We start from the raw sequence: 14501 nt of genomic DNA on the forward strand, positions 1-14501 counted from the left end.
AGTATTTGCCTATCATGTACAAAGCCTTGAGTTTGATCCCCAGCACCACAGTAACTGGACATGGAGGGGCATGCCTCTAATCTCAGCCCTCAGGAGGTGGAGGCAGGCACATTGGAAGTTTAAGTCATCCTCAGCCACCCTGGCCTACATGAGACTTCAATTGAAAACCAAACAGATATATCAGTCTGAATAGTGGTTCTCAACCTATGGACAACCCCGCTGGTAAAGCTCTTTCTTCAAAAATACTTACATTATGATTCATAAAAGTAGCAAGATTACAGTTATGAAGTAGCAATGAAAATAATTTTATAGTTGGGGGTCACCACAACATGAGGAACTATGTTAAAGAGTCACATCATTAGAAAAACTGTGAACCATTGATGTAAAGGAAATGTGTACAAATTTATATAACCAGTTAAGCAATTAAATATGACCAAGAAAAATTAAATGAATATAACAAAGTGCTACTGCCTTTCAATGTTTATGTAAAGTACCACAGACCCACGAATGACAGAGGGTTAATTTTCTAGTAGCATTGTGAAGCTTTTCCCTCTCACATGATCAACTGAGCCACATGAAGAAACAAACACTGCTTAGAGCTGTTTTATCATAAAGTTTATTGCATTCATCTACAGATCTATTTGGTGGTATAAATGATGATGAGACTAGTGCTGAGGAGGGTTTATCGTCTTTGGGAAGGAAAGATAGCTTAACATTCAACACATTAATTTTGTTTGCTATCACCAAGTAAACCATACCAAATGCTGAGAGTTTCCTTTTAAATATATATAGATATACTGCAATTTGGTCATATCAAAACAAAGCTGAGACAAAATGACAAACAGGACTCCATGGGGCAGCTTGCTGTGTGCCAGCCCCTGCTTCATAAATAACCACCCCACATTAACGCTCTGGACATGTCCATGGCGGCAAGCCTTTAAGATCAACATAGCCCTTAAATGTTTCATTGGAATAATAAGGACATGGTACGCAGAGATGGAAAATTCATTTTAAAACCATACTCCTAAGACTTGATTTTTTTTATCTTACTTGAACTGTAGATTCTAATGTCAATGTGTATTATCGTTGGTAGTCTGTATGATACTTTTGTTTGACTTTAAGTTGCATTTGGTTAAAAAAATTCCCTAAGACTGATATCACTGTCATGGTCTACTGAGATCAAGATGACCCTGTTTCCGTAAAGTTGTCTGCATTTCTCACAACCAGCAGTCATTGGGCCAACAGATTAAGCTGTGACACCCTATACTGCTCTGTTGTAAAGTTCAAAGGTCGATTTTTCTGAACTTGGCCAATACCCACAAAAACATTGCTAAACACACTGAATTCTCTCTGTTACTAGTTCTCTATGGGGAGTGGCTTGTGTCTAGCACTGTGAGTAATTATGAAAATTTTCTTATCATACAATTATCATTGTCTCCTAATAAAGGCAGGAATATGAGTTACCATTTGGGCATGATGTAATGCTGTACAAATAGAGCAAATGTTAAAAATTTTAAAACAACAGTTCTAAAGAAAGAGTAATAGCTAGGGTCACATTCTCATATGGATGTCCCTTAGAAAGCATCACCAAGCTCATTCAGTGCTTTTTCCATAGGATACTGCAGACAAGTTACAGCAACATATTTAGAAAATTATGCTTTCTCTCCAAAGACAACATGGGATTATACAGTATCTGAAGTGTTCTGACTTTGGAAAAGTCTTGAGGAAACTTGTAGGTAAACTCCGCCTCGGGTACAGGTTCGGCCCAGCGGAGTGGGTTCGGATGTGGGAATCAATAGGATTCTGCAGGGTAGCTTATGTCCTACTTCAGGAAACAGCAGGTTTCAAATCTTCCCAGCAGGTTTCCAATGTCAGTTCCTCTCATCTTTGCACACAAACTCTTATTTCCCAAATGGCAGAATGAGGAAAGACAGCTTAAAAAAAAACAAAACAAAACAAAACCCCGTATCTCCAGAGAGTCACAGGGGACCCCAATCTTACCACCATGCTCAAAATAGACCATATTTAAGGAGAAAGGGGGCAAATGCTCAACCCTTTCTTACCAAGAAGGACTCCTGTGGCCGCTAACTCATGTGTCCGTTTGATGCCTGTTCTCTAAGGATCAGCCTGTGCTTAACTAGTGAAGAAAAAAAAAAAAAAGATTGTTTCTAAACTATGTTCCAGATAATAAAAGAGCAATTGTCCTAAGTGTGTTTGTAGAACTATTCACCCAACCAAATGAATCCATAATGACAGGCACAGGCATAAAATGCAAAATGACTAGATATTCTACCTCAAAAGCAGACTAGCACAACACCTTGTCACCAGCACTAGTAGATAACTGTGCAGCAGGCAATTATTACTAGCCTCCAGCATGATGTCGCTAGGGCATCATATCTTTAAAACATCGCTGACTGCTGCATTTGTTATGATCTTACATTCCCTCACAGCCTTTCCTCTCCTCTGTGTGCTCATGGCTGGCAATGCTTTCTTGTACCATATTGGCATCCCTGAGAGAGAAAAGCCTTGGGGAAAAGATGTGTCTGCAACAGCATGCACCAAGCAAGCATTTGTTCTGGTCTGCTGAGTTCAGTCCTTGATTATTTGAACCCGATGCAGAATGATTTTTAGTAATGCCCTCAGTTACTGTTAAACATGTCCCAGTTTAGAGAGTCAGTTCTTGATGACCATGAGGAAAGTCTTCAATAAAAATCACCTGCTGTACTCACTTCTCCTCCTGCCTGAGTTTAACCAAGACTTGGGGAGCTAGCAGCCCCCAAAAGAGCTCATTGTGGACTACTAGAAAGTTTATTCTAGTGATCAGATATGCACCTATGGCTACTGTATATTTTAGGAACAATCAATTTTAATAGGCTCAAAATTTATATTTTCATTTCCTCCCTCCAAAAGAAAAATAATGCATGTTTATCAAGCAAAAGATGAATGGCAAAGATTCAGGGAAAAAAGGACATATATTTTTCCATTAACAATCCAAACACTACAAAACATAGAATACACAACTTAATGAAAACACAAGCTAAAAAGAAATGAGTGCATGTCACATTAGCAATGCAAAAGGCCAGCTTAAGCATAGTTTCTCTAAGTCAACAGTTAATAAGGAAAGTGCCCTTTTCCCAAATATGCACAAAAATATTTCGGTCACTTCTAAGGAAAAATTAAGGAAAATGTTTCTCTAAGTCTATATTACAGCATGTATTACTAGTGGTTTCTCTAACCCAAGCATCTTACATGTAAAATGTACACCCTTTGCCACTCATCAGACACTTGCTCAATCGAAAATAAAATGACTGCACCTTTGTATTTACGAGTAACTGATACATTATGAATCGCAAGTGGTGAATGTGCATGGTGGAGACGGCAATTGGAATGACATCATGAGTCTAACATGATGGAGATGGCAATTCGAATGATGTCATGAATCTGACATGATGGAGATGGCAATTAGAATGACGTCATGAGTCTAACATGCTGGAGACAGCAATTAGAATGATGTCATGAGTCTAACATGATGGAGACGGCAATTAGAATGACGTCATGAGTCTAACATGATGGAGACAGCAATTAGAATGACGTCATGAGTCTAACATGGGCTGAAGGCCAAACAGAAACGCCACACTTATGTATTGATTCCTGCAATACTTATGCTATATCTAAAATAATTCTAACTGTACATTTCTCACTCTAAAAACAAACATAAAGTTTTTGTATTCAGATTTGCTCCCATTGCTGGTGCTTATTCAAAGTTCATCCAGTCGTACCCCTGACAGAATGCTCCCTCCAATGTTCACACATAATCTTGAGTCCAAATGGGAAAAAAATACGCAAGAAGGACTCAGGAATATATTCCTTGTCTCCTACCCGTGTAGCACTTTCCACTCTCATTGTGTAAATGTGTGGTAACCTGCACAATTTCAGCAGTGGCTCTGTGATGCTAAGGACAACAAGTCATTTTAATTTTCCAAGTGACAATTGCAGCATCCCCTTCAGTGCATGTCTCTGAAAGGTTCCACCAAATTCACCCCATCAACATCATAAAACAAGTCATTGGTGCAGTTTCTAACCTAACAGCAGGGAGAAATGGTGAAGCTCTCTCCTTTTAAACCACGTGTTCACAACACACCTCAACGGGTATCAACCTCAGTTTGGAGCATTCTCGTATGTGTCCAATAACTGCTTATTGGAATAATTTCCAGCCATCTGCAGCATCAACTGGAGATGAGCTGAAGGCTTGGGAAGAGTTCCAGTGGTCACCTTTCATGTCACTCAGTGCTGCTGCTGCTGCTGCTGCTGCTGCTGCTGCTGCTGCTGCTGTTGCTGCTACTGCTGCTGCTGCCACCACCACCACCATCCTCTGTCTTGGGGGAGGATGAGCTGTCCCTGACTGGCAGCAGGTCATAATGGCATGGGATATGACTGTTCTTTGGAAGGTCATATGGGTCTTGGGTGAGGTGCCCATTGTTGCTGAATACTCCTTGCACAACACTCACTGTGGGTTCTGTAATAACCGGAAACAAAAAGTTTATCAGACCTAATGATATTTCTTACAAATATCAAACATAAGTAGTTTTATATTATAAGTATATATAATATACTATATTATAAAATATAGGTAAATAATTTTTTAAATGTTCTTTTTTAATCTTACAGGCAATACAACTCTACAGTTGTTGAACAAACTGGCACTCAGCAATGGTGTTAAGAGGAAAGAATGGAGAAGTCAATGGAATAACCAGAGGTTATGGATATGAATCATTGTCTTAAAACTCCTTGAGCATAACCTAGCCCAAGCCCATGACGCTACAGGAGAGCATGTTCTTAGAGGTTACCTCAATTTATGGAAATACTAAACATTTTTCACAACTTTGGCCTAAAACACTGATCTGAGTTCTCATCTTACTGTGATTGGGATATGCTATTACTGAACGTAAATAAATAAATAAGTTCACTATACTTTCTCCATAAACAAGATATTTTCATACTACATATATGGGGAAAGTCTAAAATATATAGACCTACTTACATAGAGTTACTGTCTAGTCAACATTGGCTGCATTATGTTTTTTTTCCCTAAATGGGATCCACAGATGGAATTTAAAATAAGTATAATTTTCACATTTAATTCCTCCTAATTTAGATCAGATTCATATATATGTGTATATATATATGACATATTAAACTAATAAAAAAATAAACTGTTCCAATTCTGCTACAAAGCATTATGTTAATATGGTGAACACAGCCAGGAATCGGGGCTACCTGTTTGATCCACTTGAGCCATTAATTTTGGCTCGCCTGCTGTATTAACTAATATGATACATATGCTCCCCCATGTATGTGCTAAGATATTTCTCATGGTTAAACAACAAAAGATGATGGCCATGTGGAAGATAAGAAAAAAAATATTTAAAATTTTCTGAATGTTGCTTTCCTGAAAACTTCATTTCACATCAACTAATATGATCTCTGTGAGAACACAATGGCCTACTTAGAGCTGCTTTGAGCGCAGTCCTGTGTCCAGGCTCTCTGTGTGCACAGAGAACTCACCGACTTCGTAGACATTCCTGTTGGCTGAAGTCGAGTTATTGATCTCTGCATACGGGGAGTCTCTTCGTGCTGGTGACTTCATCTCCACATAGCCACACTCCGAGCTCTTAGGCAGGAGTGCAGGTGGGTCTTTAATTGTGGCGTATGGGTTTTCAGAGCTGCTTAGGGAGCAGTTACTGGAATTATATTCAGAGCTCTTTCCCAGATCTGAGAAGAGAAATGGAAGGAAAGGATCAGTGCAGTTGCGCGGGCAACATCATTTCTTGGTGGTAATTTCCTTGGGCAGATTGCTTCGTTTTCTTTATGGGTAGATTTCTATAATGGTATTTCCTGAAAATAATGTGTGTGCTTTCCACTTATTTTGAAGACAATTTGCTATAAAATTGTCCATCTATAAAGTAATTTTAGCTTCCCTCTAAGGGGATCACCAAGAAGAATGCCGTGGGTCTGATTTCATTTTGATGATCACATTCAAATACACTTAATTCTATTCTGATACTAGGAGAAAACTTACTAATTAAAGTCTTTAAATCAATAAACCAGGAGTTGATGGTCCTATAAACACAGGACAGTTCTATCATCACAGATAGAGAGGCATTTGCGCTATGGAAACTCTCTGTAACACTTCAGTACTGGATACCTTATTGCTCAAAGTCATGGTGAAGGGCGGTGTTAGTCACCTGATGGCCATAGTGACCCTTCTTATTTCCAGCCATTTCCCACTTCATATACCTCTTTCCCTGACACTGTTTAGTTTAAAGAAAATGTGAGTATTCCCTCAGAAAACCGGAACTTTTGCCCTCAAAACAGATCCGCCAATAGTTACTCTCCCCATGTCTCTCAAACATGTTTGTGTCTCACTATAGAGACTTAGCACACTGAGAATTCTAGATCATCTTGATAATTCCATTCTTGTTTGTTTTGAAAATTATTTCAGTCTCTGAGATCCCTCTTCAAATTTACACTGTACCTTTTAAGGACTTTCCCATATAATTTCTGTCAAGTCCGAAAGCACCTGTGATAAAGAAGGGAAAAGCAAGCCATGAGAACTGAAAAGGAAAGGAACCAGGCCTGCATCTCAAATCACAGTAGATGATCGCCGTGCAGCAAGCTCAGCTGTCAAATGTGTGTACCACATCAGTCATGCCAGGGGCTGGACCCAAGTGTGCAGTGTACACAGACACACCCATCTCAACATTCACCTGCATTGCAAGAGGCTGGCAAACTCAGGTAGGAGCAAACAGACGGGCAGAGAGGAACCTGCAACCTTGACCCACGGCAAAAACATACATGGCCAGGATGAGAGCTGAGAGTTGTTCACTTTCTAGCAGCTCTTTCAAGGGTCTGAAGGCTTTTACACGGTTTTCTCAGTAACTAGTATTCAGTCATAGGATCATCTCCACTACAAGTGTGTTGACTCAACACTTCATAAGCCAATGCTGTATCCTGACAATTTTTATTAATTTTTTACTTGAAATTTTTTTACTTTTCCTATATAGGGGCAGGGACATTTGTAGATGAGTCCATCTAGATAAAGCAGGTAGTTGTTTTGTTTTCAAATATCTGAACTTCAAGGAGGTGGGTGTTGGTTTGGAATAAATACCCTCTAACACTGGGAAAGATGAATTCTATTGGCAGTGAGAAGATGCAAACACCTACATAGAGCATCAGACTGTAATTACCAATCCACAGCACTCACATTACTGAGAAGACAAGAAATCCCTCTCTTTTGTGCTTTGTGCCAGCACGTGCAAATGCTACATTGCAGTGCTGGTGCTGAACAGGAAACAAGAACCCAACTGGAGCCATCAGGATAAAGAAGAGAAGGCAGGACGCAGGAGCCAAGAACTGAGCTCCATCACTCCCTAGGTGCATAACTTTGGCGGGGGGAGGGTGCTTAGCTCGGAGTGTCAGTTTTCTCTTCTCTAAAATGGGGACTCGGAATCTGCATTCCAGCCTTACACAGCTGTTCTCGCCATTAAATGAGGTTGAACATTTTTTTTTCAAAAAGGCCTGCAGACTCTAAAGCACCATGTAAGTGAGTGGGATTTCCTTACTGTAATATTTAAGTTGTCATAACAGCAGCAGCACCAGGCCTTCTGTAAGTACTGCAGGACATTGTTCGTCATCCTTCAACACAATGTTAATGGCTTAGTTAACGAGATGTGATGAACAATTCTGAGACAGAGTATTTGGAAGTGTTACCCCAACCCTGTGATGTTATCTTGTAGTGCCCTTAGGTTCAGGTGTGGACGGTGATGTCTTATGGGAATCTTTGGGGATAAAGAAAAGAGACACTCTCATAAGGAAAGAGGCTTCATATCAATCATTGTCAGGCAAGAAATATTTTCTTCTCTGAAGCACACATTCTTGGATCTCGGTTGCCAAAAGTCTATCTCAATATTGTTGGCAAAGGCTCAGGATTCTACAGAGCAGTGGTGCTCAACCTGTGGGTCACGACCTCCTTGACAGGGGTCACCTAAGACCATCTTCATACCAGATATTTCCATTATGATTAATAATGGTAGCAAATTTAGTTATGAATTAGAAATAAAAACAATTTTATGGCTGGAAGTCATTACAACATGAAGAATTGTATTAAAGGGTCACAGCATTAGGAAGGTTGAGAGCGACTGATATACAGTGACAGCATAAAAAAAAAACTTCCAAATAGAAAAACAAAGAGAAGCCTAACTTTGGCCTTTAGCTCTTGGATGGCAACTGCTAAGATCTTGCAATATTCTGCCCACTAAAATTTTTTTTGTTTTCCTAGAGGCTCAGCATAGAAGCTCCATCAGACAGACCAGCAAGATGAGTCATGTAAGGCTAGGGACATCAGCTCACCTTTTGAGGGCATAGAAATAAGCAAGGGCACAGCCATCTGGGCAGTCAATCGTGTCCACAGGACGAGGCCCATGAATCCTGGCAAGCTTTACAAGTTGGCAACACTGAGTGGCATATGCCATGCAAGAAAAAGTCAGAAGTAACTAAAACTGAGTGGGTGGGAAAAGGCCCTCGTGGCATCGTGCTCTGACCATTCTTGAACTCTTCCCTTGCTAGATTTTAACTCATAGCCCCTTGCTAATACTCTAAAACCATGGCCACAGGGGCACTCAGTAAGTTCAGGGAGTCATTCTTGAAATTATTGACCTGTGAGCTTGCAATTGATGTCTAAAGCAGAGGACCTCACTGACTTGGTGGAAAAATATCATGTGTGGGGAAGGTATACTGCCGCTGAGAGCCACTTCACTATAGGGCTGTGACTACACTACTCTACAAACTTGCCCTGGTCATGTCTAAACTAGTTTTCTTAAATGTCTGTCTGGGTCTACACTCAATATCTATCCTTTTCCCATAGACTAGAAAGAAAGTCAGAGTGGTTAGATCAAAATTAGGAGGCACATGTGGCTGTAAGACCAAGCGACCGGGTTCTCACCTGTCATTGGAGGCCATGGGAGCTGTTTTGGTAAAAGAGTAGGTGGACTCAGCTCCCTCACAACTCCTGTTTGTACAAATCCCCAGAGAAGGGGCTTTCAAATGCTCAGTTTAATCTGGTTCCCACAATAAGCCAGTATGTGCTTACCACTCCCATTTTAAAATGAATAAATAAAGCCAAGAAGGTACTTTCCAGGCCACTATAACAACAAAGAACCAATCCCTGGGCAGTGTGTGTCAAGTACAGGGCTCTTTTGGACATCACGAAAACAGCTATCCCAAGGGGCTGGAGGGATGGATGGTTCAGTCGGTAAGAGCACTTGGCTGCTCTTCCAGGGAACCCAAGTTCACCCAGTGGCCTATACTTTACACTGCCTAACTTCAGTCCTACAGCGTCTGGTACCCTTTTATGATCTTTGGGAGCACACACTTGTGGCCTCCCCCCATCCCCACCCTGCCCCATGCACATATGTGTGCACACAAATCAAAACATACAGAATCAATCATTCCATTGTTTTTTTAAATCCCCCGTGTTTTATTACCCATATTGTGTCTTTGTGTTTTAAAGAAAAAAATACTTTTCTTTTCCTCCTATGTAAATGCTTAATTGCTCTTAGGGAGAAACAAATCAAGAAATCCCTGAGCAGCTCATGAAGAATCTATAGCAGTAACTCTTGGGTGTCTCTGGGACAGAAAACAAAGATGTTTATGCGCCCAATGCCATGATTGTTTTGCATTTCAAAATCAGTACAAATTATAGTAGGTTAAAACAAAACAAGATTTATTTCCTTTTTAGTAGTAACTATCAATTCATATACTTCTTTGGTCTATATTGTAATTTAGACCTGTATTGTAAATCTAACACATAATCTTACTGTCTAAGAAGTAAAAGCCCCACTGATGATATTGGTATAGAGTACAATTAAAAGTTAGAAGTTTTTACTTCTGTTCTGCTGGAACATTGGTATAACAAGAGGCCTCCAGAGCCCATAGAGATTTCCTCCTGTATCTTGGGAAATTTCACTTGCATAGAGTCTACAATAGTGGAGGAGGCTATCATACAACCCACTTTGAGACTCAATTTTACCCCCTTTCCTTTTCTCTGCTTTGGACGTTGACCTCTATATTTTCCAATTTGTGAATCTTTTAGGATACGATTCACGAGTGAGTTAACCCGGTTCAGCTGACAGATTTTGCAAGGAAAATAAAGTTGATTTAAGGTTGGTATTTGTCCCATGTAACAATTGGGTTCACATAACTAAGGCATTTCATTGAGCCTCCTGGTAACTCCAACATTAAACAAATACATGTGAAATATTGTTCTGGTTAGCTTTAAATGTCAGTTTGACACAGCCTAGAGTCATCGCAGAGTAAGGGCTCCATTGAGGAATTGCCCAGATCAGACTGGCCTATGGGCATGTCTTGGGGGTTGTATAGATTAATAATTTGATGCAGGAGGGACCAGCCTACTGTGGGCATCACCATTACTAGGCAGGTGGCCCTAATCTGTATAAGAAAGCTAATGGGGAGAGGGAGAGAGAAAGGGAAAAGGAAGGAAAGAGTGGGGAAGGGAGGGAGAAAGATGCTGGGGTAGCATCCCTCTGTGGTTTCTGTCTCAGATTTCTACCCTAACTTGCATAATGGACTGTGACCTAGAATTATAAGGTGAAATAAACCCTTTCCTCTCCCAAGATGCTCATGGCTAAACGCTTTTATCGCAGCAGCAGAATGAACCTAATACAGAGGCAGTACACACTGCACTCTGTGCTCACTGGTACCCACAGTTCCTGATAGAGCGCTCCTCAAAGTTAGAACGATTTCCATAGTAAAGCAGAATTACTCGCCGGCCCTTCCTATGCTCTTTCAAGTATGCTGGGGGTTCCCCTGAAGCTATACAGCACGAGCTCCGCAACTGACTGCCAAGCAGATAGGAGAATTGGCCTATTTTCTACTAAGCCAGACAGAAAATAAAGTTGTGAGGCAGCACTATTACAAAAAAAACAAAACAAAAACAAAAACAAAAACAAAAAAAAACTGATGGAATGCAGTTTTATAAAATACTCTCAGTGATATGAATGAGATTATCATTGCAAATTAGCTAGCTATTTAAAACTTTCCTAGTTTTTAATTTGCAATATGCTAAATCTCAAACAGACACAGTCTACACCAGCAGGGATCTTCAATAATATTGATGAATATAAATTGATCCCAACTTCCAAAAGCTTGAGGACCACTAATCTCATGACTGCTTCCTCACTTGAAAAGGGGGAGAGACATTGAGCAGGGTGTTCGGTGTCAAGAAGAGACAAAGACGATCCCACATCATGTCAAAAGCTGACAGGGTTCAAAGGTCAGTTCTAAGGGTTTTTGCTTTGTGGGAGCTGCTACTCCAGCTCTTTCTGGCTCATTTGTTCAACCGTCGCACGGTGCTGAGGGCTACCTAGCAGAGTACTGGTGGAAATTGAATTAGCGTGGGTGAAGCTGCCTGTGGGCAAAGACGCCTGCTGGTTCATTCTGGAACTAAGCAACACCTCATCAAGTGTCTGTTAAGCAAAGAAGACGTTAAAGCTGGCAGGAAGCCCTAATAGAGGTGTTAAACTTAGTTCGTTATTTGGGTCAGGCGCCTGCTTCTGGTGGATAGTTGTAGTGCACACAGCAGAATGGATATTTAGATTGACAAGTATGTGCGTGCGTGCGTGTGCATGTGTGTGCAAGCCTGTGTGTGCGTGCACGTGTGTGTATGCACGAGTGTGTGTGCGTGTGTGTGCGTGTGTGTGTGTGTGTGTGTGTGTGTGTGTGTGTGTGGTTGTAGTGCATACAGTAGAATGGATATTTAGATTGACAAGTGTGTGTATGCGTGTGTGCGTGTGTGTGCGCGCGCGCGCGCGCGTGTGTGTGTGTGTGTGTGTGTGTGTGTGTGTGTGTGTGCATGTGTGTGTGTGCATGTGTGTGTGTATGTGCATGTATACTTGTGGGCCTCACCCAGTTCATTGAGGTAGCCGCCCTGCTTCCAGTCAGCTGGCAATGTCCCGGTGCAGTCCACCAATGCGCCTCTCTTCCCTGGAGTCACATTTTTAAGATTCACAAACAGCTGATTGTTTTTTGACTATGGAAAAAAAAACATGAAAAGAAGATTTAAGAAGAGAACACACGGGGGGGGGGGGGGGCGGACAAGTTCAGAGTTCAAGGCGCGGTCCTCCCCTTGAGTGAGGCCAAGGTGAGGAAGCCCTTTCCTGGCAGGCAGAGTGCATGTCCCTCAGTCCAGATAATTTTGAAGAAAAGAACTGTGGGTCTAGGTTCTATCAAAGTCTCCACGATGCTGAGTCCCCAGGGCCTTGGCCATTCTGGTAAGCATAAAGGCCTGTAGGAGACTGGGTGCCATGATTGACCGTGGCATTTGGGAAACATGAAGCACTGTTTAACTCTGAGGTGGCACTGTGAAGACCCAGCAGTGTCAACTTAACACAGTGGATTAAATGAATGAACTTGATGCTTTCTCCCTCTTTTGTTCTGTTCCTTCTTTCCCTAATAGAAATATGGACAGTGGTGATCCAGACAAAGGAAACTGGGGACAGGGGAGGGCATAGGGCGAAGGTACGTTTAGAACTCAGAGCATCCTGGGGAGGACACAGAAGTACGGATATTCAGAGATGATAAACGTGGTGATTTTACAATAGGTCTTTATGCTTACTGACATCATTACGAGATACCATTTTTAATCCCCTATAAAATTAAGTACATTTTTCCAGATGGAACAGAAACAGTGTGGATTGTTGACAAGGAGACCTTGACATGCAGCAGCAGCTGTGGGACACACTGGAAGTCATTGTCACTGAGCCCTTGGTGAGCCCTCTGAAGATGCTTAGACACACTCAGAGGACAGCTTAGGAGGAATTAAGTGGGCAAGATACAGGAAGTATCTAGAGCAGCAGTGGTGAGCCCCAGGCCTCATGAACGTGTGCACCTTGTCTGTCTCCCTTCCCCACTTTGAAACTCTTGAGACATTTTCTCTCACCTTGGTGATGGTCATCCTGTCTCTGTTGTTGACGTGAGGGGACGTAGCACACTGGCTAAGCGTGTGGTAACTGGGATTGGTGAAGTAGTGGCTGTTGGCATTCCCCCCATTGCTGTGAGGCAGGGTTTCTGTAAAAAGGGAGAAAATGGTTAAATCAAAATGATAGTACAGGTACTTTCCTCTCCTACCTAGTCTACCCTTTAAAGCCCCTAGAGGAGCAGGCGCCGACTACTGCCTCCTTGGACATTGTGAATGTGTCCATAGAAGACTGCTCTTAGCTTTGGGTCCTGTAAGAACAAAAAAAATCTTATAGTGAGAGATGAGGTCCACTTCTGTCACAGGCCTAGGAGAGGGGAATAGGATGAAAGAGGGAGGGAGGGGGAACAGGACGATACAAGTGAGGGGATAACAATTGAGATGCAATCTGAACAAATTACTTACATAAAACTTTTAAAAAAGAGAACAGAGATAGAATCATTTGAAACGGTACCCATCCGCTTCTTTAAAAGCACTTGACTTCTTGGCCCAATAATTCTGCACTGAAAACCTACTCTTACGTAAACCGCCTATTTTGCATATTCTCCCAGAATCATATTTATAAGCCTATAGCCAGAGTCCTTCAGTAATTGCTCAAGACTGAGTAAGAGTTTCAGTTTCCTTAGTTTAAAATTTTACTCCTTTTGATGGTTGAATGTATGTGTTATTGTCATCATTATCACACCCCTCCCCGCCCCCCAGCCACTGGGGACTTGTACAAGAAGATTCAAAGGGGTTTCATAATGGACTGCCTTGATTCTTGCCAATGCCTCAGGCTGTATAACTTGGGTCTCTCTAGCTACTGACACACACAGGCATGGGGATGGAGGATGCCGGCTGAAGCGTGCGTGTGCGCGTGCGCGCGCGCGCGCGCGCGCACACACACACACACACACACACACAAGGTACTGTGTTGTCTCTCTTTTTCTCCTCCCCACTCATATATGGCAGAATTTAGGACCGGCTGTTCAGGAAAGCCTTTCCATGAATTGAACTGCCTATCTGTAGAGCAAGCCACTCATCAACCCCCAAGGGCTGGAAAGGTGGCTCAGTGGTTAGGAGTGTTTGCTGCTCTTCCAGAGGATCCAGGCTCAATTCCAAGGTTCCAAGCACCCATGCTGGGCAGCTCACAACCATTTGTAACTCCAGCTCTTTTGGGGGAATCTGACTACTTCTTCTGGCCTCCAGAGGCACCTGCACACACACGCGCACACACACACACACACACACACACACACACACACACACACACACACCTTTTTCAAAAGCTTCTGAAAAAAATGACAGTGATGATTTTACAACTGCTGAGATGTAGATATCTCTAGGCACATGTACCTCATCCAAATGTGCGGTCACATCAAGGAAAACTGCCAGACACAGTGGACACACAGCCAAACCCCAAACCCCAAAAGAAGCTGGTGAGCCCTAACTTTACAAGGAGGAGCTTGAC

The 14501-nt window shown here is 41.9% G+C and overlaps 1 protein-coding gene and 1 long non-coding RNA gene across 5 annotated transcripts in view; one reads left to right on the top strand and one right to left on the bottom strand.

Moving 5' to 3' along the window:
• Window positions 1–5097, top strand: part of LOC311596076 — a 52149-nt gene extending 47052 nt beyond the window's left edge. Inside the window, exon 3 of the long non-coding RNA XR_014778699.1 lies at window positions 4669–5097. This is a non-coding gene — a long non-coding RNA (uncharacterized lncRNA). The remainder of the gene's footprint in view (window positions 1–4668) is intronic.
• Window positions 2847–14501, bottom strand: part of MEGF10 (multiple EGF like domains 10) — a 148595-nt gene continuing 136940 nt past the window's right edge. For 3 of the 4 annotated variants that reach the window (XM_084779271.1, XM_084779270.1, XM_084779268.1), the window contains 5 exons: window positions 13016–13143; window positions 11983–12106; window positions 6536–6580; window positions 5566–5772; window positions 2847–4516 (listed from right to left, as the gene is read on the bottom strand). In XM_084779271.1, the coding sequence (XP_084635397.1) occupies window positions 4281–4516; window positions 5566–5772; window positions 6536–6580; window positions 11983–12106; window positions 13016–13143 (740 nt within the window). In that variant the 3' untranslated portion in view covers window positions 2847–4280. The remainder of the gene's footprint in view (window positions 4517–5565; window positions 5773–6535; window positions 6581–11982; window positions 12107–13015; window positions 13144–14501) is intronic. The other variant, XM_084779269.1, reaches the window with a different exon arrangement.

Source organism: Acomys minous (genome assembly GCF_964271855.1).
Source record: "Acomys minous genome assembly, chromosome: 4".
In the NCBI taxonomy this organism is placed as follows: Eukaryota; Metazoa; Chordata; class Mammalia; order Rodentia; family Muridae; genus Acomys; species Acomys minous.